Raw genomic sequence first — 11,534 nt, 5'->3', positions numbered from 1 at the left:
GGGGAAGCAACCCCGCTACACTATTCCCCCACCACAAGAGTCATCATATCTTAATATATGACTCTAAACAACACAATCACTGGCTTTACTCCAGATAACCATCGTGAATTTTTTTAGTCGGGCGCCAAATGTAACCGGAGAGCACGTATCTACTTTACAAATTCATATCGTCACCACCGGGATTCGAACCCCGGTCGTCTGGGTGACAGTCAGTGCTTTAACCCACTGAGCCAAAGAATCGATTCCCTAGCTCAGTTGATTAAAACTGGCTTTATATGTTCTACCTGTACTAAGGGGAAGCAACCCCGCTACACACGCTATAAGTAATAAAACAGCGTTATCAGAATTTTCGTTTCTCTCGATGAATCTTAACTGGTCAACTTTTGCACGAAACTAAACGCTATACGACACATAAGCGTATTCTTCTTTCCCTTAACCTTTCATCATAATTCATAGAAATGTTCACCATAGACATATGTCTCTGTCTTCTCCATATCTCCAAGCTCTTAATATTCCCGAACAATCTTCACCGATAGACAGGTTATATCTTTATAACATGTCGACTTACAATATTTCAAGCTCTTGATAGTCCATTTCGTCTTAATCAAATGAAAGTCTCTTCCTGAGCAACATGGCACGTTCTAAATCGGCACAAACAGTCTTTCAAGTGATCTATAGGTGTAAAGTTATATCACTAATTTATTAAGACCGTAGCACAAAAATACTGCTCAAGGAATTTCAAATTCCATAAATATTTATCCAAGGAGCCTAAATTTCTTGATCTTGATACGGGACTTCGACGATAAAATAAGCTTGGTTGGTTCATAAAACTAAGCACCTATGCTGTTACCAAACAAAAATACTGTGTTTCTTGATAGATTCAACTAAACTGAGGGTTAGAGGGTTTTTTCTTCTGTTTCTTTCGTTTTTTGTCGGTTAACATTTAATCGACCATTGAGTACTATGCACAAACACAAACATTTAGTTTTATCATTATTTCAGATTGGTGTGTAGTTTTATAGTTGTTCTTTGCTTCATTTACGTTTATACATTAAATAAGGCAAAATTGTTAGGTTTTTCTTTTTTATCTCTACTTGCTTGAAGCTTGGCAATGGTTTGAGGTATAAAAAAATCCTAAACAAATTTTGGAGATGGAAAGTTAATGGATATGACATTTCGTTTTTTGTTATATGATTCTTATGAATTACTAAATGTTTTAAAATATATATATTAAAACGTTTTTTTTCCAGATACAATTATTGAAAAAAACTGATTTTGATATAAATAATGGCGCTGTAATGAATAACATAATTTTTGATGACAGTGCACTTTGGGTCCGTTGTGTATTTTCGAGATACAGTTCTGTGCTGAAAATTTGATAATTGAGAAAAAAGAGGACTCCGAGGTGTTAAATCATTAACAAAACAAATCAAATAGTGACAATACAAAGGTAGAGAAATAAGGTAATCAGTCTGTAATGTTAAATTATAACTCAACAACACAATTTCGTTTATGCAAAATATCAGTTTACTTAATTTTAAGGTTTATAAGCCATTCCAGCGGGGTAACCGTAACCAACCCAATTAAATCCATTGCCGTAAATCCATAAACCAAACCGTACTTTCTTTTTATGTTCTATGCGATGAAGCCCTGTCGATACAGGCAGACTGAAAGTGCTAAAACTATTCGTTCCTTCAGAAATGCTAAAAACACTACTTCGACTATTTGAAGAATTTCCATCCAGGAAAAACCCATCAGTAGCATCGCTCTGCACAGTTATGCTTATGTAGCTATCAAACCCTATTGGTACAACGAAGTCATATTCATAAAGATATTGATTTACACCGGGAATCGTCATCATAAAAGGATCTCCTTTTCCTCCACTTAACCCGTGTGGATATGAAATGACAAGTATGTCATCAGATGATGATATAAAAGATATCATGTTGTAATAAAAATCCAAGTAATCTCTTGCGTTTAGTGTTTTTGATATTGTCTTGTTACCAGTTTTAATGGTCAAATTCGTACTGAAAACAGCCTGAATACGAACAGTGTTATTCAAACGTGTCGATATATGCGGAGTAATAAACATATTATCTAGTTGGTTGGTGGGTAATACTGATTCTATAAATGAACTACAGCCACCTAAACTAATATCGGCTGGTACTGCAGTATTACACTTATTACCACTGACTACAATTACTGGTTTTGATGATGTTACCATGGTTCCTGATAAGTCAGATGTAGTTGATAATTGTAACGTGTTGTATTTGTGTATCACAAGCTTGATTATGTCGTTGTTATTATACTGCTTGCTTCCATATGCTATAGCACCTCTTTTCAATTTCAAATGTATACTGACAGTAGTATTTTGATAAATCGGTGAAAGGACCAGCAAATTATATGAGGTAAATTCACTATAATATGGAGGTAGGCTTGGTATCACGTATTTTTTAGAGGCGAATCGCAAAGGCAATGACAAGAATCCTTCAGAATATCCTCTATGGTATTCAAACCCGTAAAGATTTATTCTGACATCTGAGTGAACTTCTACTCCAGCCAAATGTATCCTATCCGATGTGAAAGCATTGTTACGTAGAGCATATTCTGTGTTACTTTTGTCCATAGTGATAGTCTGATTCGCATTGTTGTAGGAAAACAGATCTTTAGTCTATTTTTGTCAACTGCACACCAGTTCGTATCACAAAGTACAGATGGTCACCACAGATCTAACAACAAACAACACTATAATGAGTACAAACACGGGCTCAGTCACTTGTTGGTAGGTTTGCAATCAGATGTATTATCAGGATGGCTGGTATTGGCCTCATTTTTCAATGTTCATAAGAATTATCCAGCCGGATTAGCTGTAATAAACCATGCTTTGTCTAAATGTACGGACGAAATCATCACTTTGTCGAACAGTCATACTCTTATTTCAGATTTTGCTTTCAATGATAAAATGAAAGAATATGTAACAAAATTGATAGGACCAGATAACTATATCAAAGCCGTAAAACATTTATTGATTCTAATGCTTCGCATTGATCCAAACACTATAGCCATTTTACCAGAATTACGACAGGACATCAAACACCCTTTCACCATCTTTCCTTGTATACCAGTGGCACACTTCATCCGTTTTTTGTGTTGTTACCACTTAGACGATATTACCTCATGTATGGACTTTATCGATCAATTATTACATACAATATCAAAACTTAGTAACAACGACATGACAGTTCCTCCAAAATATTGGTTCTTACACATTTATTCAAGGCTTTTTCTAGGAGTAGCAAAGAATATGATAGGCGATAAAGCATTCGCAAAAGACTGTTTTCAGGATGTTGCAATAAGAGATGTCTTACAAAAAACAAGTGCTTATAAAAGGCTGTATCAACTCAGATGACATTACCATATATAATGTATGTCTTATTGTTTAGAATTGACAGAGAAATAAAGTAGATAAACAGCTACAGGTATTAAAGATTTCATCTGCAGCAATTGTTTTAATTTGATTTGTGTTGAACATACATAGTTGTGTTTGTCTCCTTGGCGTTTACATCAACCTCATAAGAATGACAAAAAGTAACAATATGTTTTTGTATAGTAAATAATGGAATACATAATATACATTGGAAACATGTATTTGTTTATATTTTTGCATCTTCTTTGTTCTATCATGCTAGTCCTTTTGATTTGAAATGGTTTGATATAACTGCAAAGGTCCGGTCTAATTTAGTAACAAGGTTACTTTTACAATTTTTTTTTATCTTAAATGAAGTAAAGCACAGTTTTAAGCAGAACTGTAATGATTTCTATGCTTATGTTTTTGACGGATGAGGGATGGCTGATGCCGAAACAAATAAGGAAAAAACATTTGTTCCAATAGTTAAATGTAACGATTAATGAATAAAAGAGACGTGCTTCATTGCATAACCGTAGACATTACCCAGTAAACATTACTGGTCTCACCCCCTTTGTAATCAATGTTTATCTCACAGTGGTTGTCTGATACCAGGATTTATTGGCAATTAGAACATTTTCCCTTTCATCTCACTGTCTTTCATTTTTGAGATCATGGACAGGACGTAATGCTTGAAAACATAGGCCAATCACATCATGTATCAGTACAGCAACGTAGGACTCATTTTAGGAAATCATAGAAAGTAATCATAAATAAGGTAATGGGAATGAGACAATTAATTGGATCATCGAGATGACATTTTAAGTTAAAATATAAATTCCAGTATACGAAATTTTCCCAGTTTTGTTTTGTCTTAATTTTTCGTTATATAATTGTTTAGAGTATCACTAGCCCAGTAGTTAGCATTTCGGTGTTGACATGAATATCAATTATATGGTATTTTTATTTATAAATTTACTGTTTGCAAAAGTATAAATTATTCGAAAAACTAAGGATGTTCTTATCCCGGGCATATATTACCTTTTTTTGGCACAACTTTTTGGGAATTTAGGGTCCTCAGCCTAACTTTTTTTATCTATGAGTCTCTGAGGAGTTTTATGCAGAAAAACCGAGCGTCTGGCGTAACAAATTAATAAGCCTGTTAACTGTTATAACTAATTAGAGGGGCACAAACTACGAGATATAGAAATAAACAATCATCAGTTTCAGGGAAATAGTGAATTAAAAATTCGCTTTTATTTTAGCAACCAGTCATTTCCAGTAAGGTTCAGTTGTACAGAAACATTGCTAATGAATTATCCTTTTGCAAGTAAATAATTTGACCTCAATGGATCCGTATTCATGTGAACCTCAACTGAACCTGCTAGCTATATATTGGTTACGCATGAACTAAAGCGTGATCAGCTTTGAAAGGAAGCGCATGACAACATGCATTTCCTTGTCTGCTTACTTTGTTTTACATTTTAGACTTTTCGATGCTATAAGTTACACTTCCTCACAGACTTATTAAACGGACGTTTCCGAATTGTTTTAAAACAATTCATCAAAGATACTAGTCAATTATGTATATCACACGTATGTTGCATTTACATAAGACTCATTAGTAACGCTCAAATCATTAATTCTAATTTCAACAGTCTAAAGTTCTCCAAGTGATAAAAGTTTTGGATCAAATATTTCATACTTGTTATGACGTAGTAGTGAACGATGATAAAGAGGAAGTCGTAAGCTGGTATAATTTGGCCTATGTCGTTCGCTTTCATGTACTTCTAGGATTATGCAGGTTACAATCGGTGCTTGAAATATGGTTACACACAGGTAAGATTGTTGTTGTATCTATCTTCTATTTATCAAGTGGTCTGTGATTTTACTTTTGATGCATATATCATGTCCAGATTGGCTAAACTTTATTATTTACAGCTCTTCTATATCAGTCTTTGGATTTTCAAATATTCTGGTTTCCAACATCATTGAAAATCTAATCTGGAAAAGTAATTTTAGTTTTGTTTACATAAATTCAACATTATGTAATTTCAGATTTCATTATCAAACTACCAGTAGCGTATGTCATGCTCTTCTTACTCTTTGAACAGTACCAGATGTAAAAGTTGCATATCATAAAATGTGTTATTCATTGGTATACAACATAAATTTCAGAATAAACAATTCTACAAAGTACTAGTAGCTATTTTATACAGCAGTTATCTTAAACTACCTATCAATGGTTAAATACTTGTGCTAAAATAAGCTGCATATTTGTATAAATATTTCGAAATGAAATATCAATTAAAATTATTACTTGACATAAATATCAAAACAAACCATTAAACATCTTAATAATTAAATACAGAAATCTGAAATTCTGTCATTTATCAATTAAAAACGTCACTACTTGCAGACATGTTCACCATTAGGCGATACCATACCGAAACAGAAATCGAAACCGAAACCAAATATAGTAGTGAGGTGAATGATAATTGTTTATACTGTTAAATAAACTTAACCCCTTACTCCATTATCTATACTATTAAACGAGAAGACCTCATTTTGTGTGTCGCTTCTCTCCCTTCCACAATACAACCATCATCATGCCTTTGTGTCTTATAGGTACCTTGCATATTCGCATTTGTCATCTGTTCTTATGATTATTCAGTTTGTGTTATTTTGGGAGAAAAACGAACATAGAGACGTCCGGATATTGTTTCCGTTATCAGTCCGACTTTTAAGTCAAGACTTCAGGGTTAAACTTCCTTACAAATAATTTCATAAGTCCTCGGGACAGAACAAGTTTTTTCGCGATTATCTGCATGTATACTTTGATTATACTACTATAATATATAGAGACTCTCTTTATATTATAGCAGAGATCGCCGTGGAGAAGAACCTTGAAATTGGTAGTTAATAGCACAAACACTTTATTTATGATAATTAATATTACGGAGATCTAAGTATGTTTATAATAAACAGAAACGCCAAAAATGATGGAATTCAACAGAAAACAAAATAATAACGGACTTTGGAAAAAAAGAGAGAGGGCTTTAAAAAATTGTCCTGTCTCCATGTACCAATGACTTTTGATGCTTTTGCTGATATTCTCCCATGATACAGTGTTGGATCCAGAAATTTTCATCAAAGGAGGGGGGCACTGACTGCCTAAGAGGGGTCCCACTCCAGTCGTGCATCATTGTTGCCCTATGTACTCAACAATTTTTCTAACAAATGTAGGGGGTCCACCGTGGAGAAGAAACTTGGAATTGATTGTTAATAGCACATATACTTTATTTATAGTAAATAATTTTACGTAGATCATAGTATGTTCATAGTATACAGACACGCCGCTAAATAAATGAATTCAACAGAATACATAAAAAAACAGACTTCGGAAAAAAAAGAGAGAGGGCTTAAAAATATTTACCTATGATTTTTGATACATTTTCCGAAATTCTCCAGACAAAACAGTGGCAGATCCACAAATTTTCAATCAAGCTTTAAATGCCCGCGATTTCGAGGGTGTGTTCTAGTGTTGTTTGAAATTTGAATACACTAGATGGAGTATTACTTCAATTCATCAATTTATAATTTACGTTGTTTGATCCACAATTGTGCATGGTCACTTGTTTAAACAATTATTCATATATAACTGTCCTTAACCGAGATACATTTGTATCTATCAACTTGTATATATATGTACTAAATAGACGATTTGTATAGATAGAATCATACATTTTGTATGTTATGTGATACATTGCAATTGTACTTTGAACACTAGTGTATATACATGCATTCTCATAGACTTATATTAGAGGGTGATTTTGGTCATTGGTTTGTGTTTATTAGTAAACAGAATTCATTGTTTCCTCTTTTTGTTGATGTGTTTCCCACGGTTTTAGTTTGTAACCCAGATTTGTTTTATCTTTATGGATTTATGATTTTTGAACAGCGATATTTTACAGCTGCCTTTATCAATAACTCATCAATTTAAATATTGCATGTGATGCATGAACTACAAAGAATCTTATGCAATACAAATTTCCAAGTAAGATGGAAAAAAGTCACTGGAATTTGACGCTTATCTGTGCAAGAAAATTGGATAAAAATCTTGTAAAGGCAAGGCGAGTTTTGTATACAATAGGGGACATAGCCATGGATAATAATTTTCCAAGAATTAGAAGCTGAAGTAAAGGGGAATGGCTCCATTTTAAGAGTAGTGACATAGATCTGATGTTTGTTGAACCAAAGTTGATGGTATACGAATCTGGGAGTGATCTAACTGATAACCATTAAGAGTAAAATCACAAAAATACTGAACTTAGACGTTAGAGGAAAATCAATTCGGAGAGTCCATAATCACATTGCAAAATCATATAACAATACGCATCAAAATCGAATGGACAAGAACTGTCATATTCCTGACTTGGTACAGGCATTTTCAAATATAGAAAATGGTGGACTAAACCTGGTTTTATAGCGCTAACCCTTTCACTTTTATGACAGTCTCATCAAATTCCGTTATATTTACATTGATGCGTTAACTAAACAGACACAATGAATAAAATAGTCAAAATATGGGTACATCAGTCATCATCGTGTAACAATTTTAAAAGGAACATTTTAAGAGAACACAAAAACATATATCTACAAACACATTCATTGATTTTTGTGTCTGACGTCAGACAATTTACTACGTCACATAGATTTGTCGTTCAATGAGCATACAAACAATTTTAAAATTTACATAGAATGCGTTCTCAACTAAAATTTATAATTCTCATGTACAGTTTTTTCATACATTCCGTAAAATAACTAGGAAATAGCATATGTCAATGAAAAGATGCTAATTTTGAATAATTTGTCAAAGTATTTCTCAGTTTTTTAATTGCTTTCATATTTTGTATAAGGTAGCATCTTTTTATAGTACATATGATGTCTGTTTGATTTTATATGCTTCCAGCATTAACATTTGATGTAGATGCTGTTGTTAAAATAATAATGTACTGGAGCATCTTACTATTACTGGGATTCTAGTTTTGCATATATTTTTTTTTAAATATTTTTTTATTTTTTGGGGATGCTGGATTTCCTATATATTGAAATGCTGGCATCCAGTCATATTGGGATGCTGGCATCCCGTTTTATTGAGATGCTGGCATCCCGTTATTTTGGGATGCTGACATCCCGTTTTATTGGGATGCTGGCATCCAGTCATATTGAGATGATGGCATCCCGTTTTATTGCGATGCTGGTATCCCGTTATATTGAGATGCTGGCATCCCGTTATATTGAGATGCTGGCATCCCGTTATATTAGGATGCTGGCATCCCGAAAAAACTGGATGCTGGCATCCCAAAACTGTAGGAGTTTAGACATCGCAAAATATCCGAATGCAGGGATCCTACAAGTTCTGTTTGATATACTGTTGGTCGAATTTCTATAGATGTACTCCAATGCATAATTTTGTGTAATGCAAAAAATAAACAACAACAAAAATCCGTTTGTTGTTTTCCTCCCAACACTTTATCTAATGACGTCAGGGATATAATGACGTAAGAGGTGTTTTACCATCATGCGTAGAGATTCAAACAGAGACTGTAAACATAATTAGAAATCAATTCTCAAGAATCACGTATACCAATATAAATATTTTTTGAAAAGTAATTAAAACAGATAACCCTTTTAATATTCTCTTATTTATTAGTTTTTCTTATGTTTAATACTGAAAGCGCTTGCACTATTTTTCTACGCTAATTGCGGCAAATACCACCCGCATGACGTCATGTAAAAAGAATGTTTAGAATCGGCGAAGTTGACATGGTTACAAGGGGAAGGACGAAAAACACTTCTTTGGCCAGTATGCCGCAATTCATTATCATTTTGATATAACAGAAACATATACGCAATAGAACGCTATTCATACAGGTATGTAGATTTGCTTATATTTTACATGCACTTCGTAGTCCGAGATTTCTCAGATTTAGCCATTCATAAGGAATATTCTACTCAACTCGACAACTGTATGTCTGTAATGATTTCATATCTATATTATCAGATGTCGAATTTTTCTATAGGAGACTATTTGACTTGTGCCCGTCCGAGATTACTCTGACGTCCTACACTCATGGGCCTAGCTTGTCTTGCAAAACAGCTGTTTGAAGTCCGAGTAATCTCATTTCAGTGACTTGATACGCCAGCCGGATAATATAATTCTGATTACTTCCAGAGGGAAAATTACAGGCTTAAATAGTTAGGCAACGATGATTAATGTCAGTCGACAGATTCTCCAATGTCGTCGGGGAGGAATGTACTTTGATCCGTTTGTGGTAGCCAGAACTTCATATAAATGGGATTCGGGGGGGGGGGGGGGGGACACTGACTGCCATAACAGAGGGACCCGCTAAAGTCATCTTTAAGTGTTAACCTGTATAAAATCGAATGTTTTCACACGAAAAAAGAGGGGGGGCTGGATCTGCCTATGGTAGCGATGAGCCTCCAAGACAGACATACTTTAATATGACTATGAGAGTTTTCACCATTTTTTTTTACATTGAGTCTATGAGAGAGAAATTATGACTGTAACAGTGCCTAGTGCGAAATTACCATAAAACTTGAAGGAAGACAATTTTTATAATAGGGTAGGTATGGAAATTGGAAATACACATATATATTCTTTTTATTTTGCCTTATGGAAATATGTACTTTTTCATGAAGTTATGAATAGTTTTGACAAAAATATGATCGACATAAACCCCACCGAGAATATTAACCACCATCAATATGGCCATGGCCAGTAAAAACATTGTGTCCGCAAAATTAATTTGTTTACCCCTAGACAACCTATAGGAAAACCATTAAAATGCATCACTGGTAAGAGTCCTTTGAGTTCAAGAAAAATAAAGTATGAAAAACTTAATTTCAGATTGACTAGAAAATTGAATGTGTTGTTTGCCTCTTTTTTGCAAGGGTCTAAAACCAGTTAACTTGTGCCCGTCCGAGATTACTCTGAGTCTTGACTTCCTACGTTCTTGGGCCTAGCTTGTCTTGCAAAACAGCCGTTTGAAGTCCGAGTAATATCTGAGTAATGGTCTGATTGCTAATGAGACAACTCTCCACCGGACTGAGACCAAATAATATAGCACTAACATGACTAAGCAGTTTACAATTAAATGTCAGCATATGGCCTCCAACAATGAAAAAAACTCATACCGCATAGTCATATATGAATTGTGATATGAATAAGAGTGAATGTAAAATTTGAAATACTATGTTTTAAAAGAAAGAAACGCTTATCATACATAACAGATTTACAGATTTCAAAATAAATTTACTCTAATATAATAATATACATTTTGTACTTAGCTTACTAGATCTAGCAGGAATTAATAATAATAGGTTACATAGTTTTATGGGTCAAGCTAGTCTTACAAATATGCCTCGGAATCATCTTTTCATAAATGATTTTAAGCTGATATTTTCGTGATTAATTTCTTTTTTTTTTAAACGAAGCTCGGTTCGGTGGAAGCTTGATAATAAAAGCAATACATAGCAAATTTGCAAAATGAATGAAAAGAAAATACGAAAATTAAATATCGCTACAAGGGTTTTGTGTTCCAGGACTAGGCTAAAATAAAAAAAACAACAACACACATTAGGGTGTTAACCGAATACACCATTAGATGGGAATTAAATTTCACGAAAGTCACTAAATATATGTAGGATGTATTTCTAAAAACAAAACTTAAAATTGAACACTTTTCTCCCTTTCATAATGTACAGTATAGACCTGGATGTTGTTCCATAAAAATTCAATTGAACTAGTGGTTCATATGTGTTTTGAATAGTTTTTAACGACTACACATAAACAACAGGCAAATATTTGTGTGGAAAACTTAATTTAAAAGAAGTTTAAATGAAGGTTTTCTTCGAATAAAAATGCGTTTTCTCGTAGGGCAGGGGATGTGCAAGTATTTTATTTTAAATATCAACTGCGAGTGAGAAAGCAATCTTTAAATTTAATTCTACATCATTATGACATCATACATGAATATTTACTTTCTGTTCCCTATTGTTGTGATGTTAAACGAAAAATTATTGTTGATAATCTTTCATATAA

At 33.5% G+C, this 11,534-nt stretch overlaps 1 protein-coding gene across 1 annotated transcript; it reads right to left on the bottom strand.

Moving 5' to 3' along the window:
• Positions 1–1,537: 1,537 nt before the first annotated feature.
• On the bottom strand, positions 1,538–2,626 carry LOC139492971 (IgGFc-binding protein-like). Its single transcript, XM_071281117.1, has one exon. It carries the CDS (start codon positions 2,624–2,626, stop codon positions 1,538–1,540), a length of 1,089 nt encoding a protein of 362 aa, XP_071137218.1.
• Positions 2,627–11,534: the final 8,908 nt, after the last annotated feature.

The sequence above is a fragment of the Mytilus edulis genome, chromosome 10 (assembly GCF_963676685.1).
Source record: "Mytilus edulis chromosome 10, xbMytEdul2.2, whole genome shotgun sequence".
In the NCBI taxonomy this organism is placed as follows: Eukaryota; Metazoa; Mollusca; class Bivalvia; order Mytilida; family Mytilidae; genus Mytilus; species Mytilus edulis.
This window is presented reverse-complemented; position numbering and strand designations above follow the sequence as displayed.

Bases quoted from the DNA above. Each gene is read 5' to 3' on its own strand.
- LOC139492971 (XM_071281117.1), bottom strand. From the start codon at position 2,626: ATGGACAAAAGTAACACAGAATATGCTCTACGTAACAATGCTTTCACA.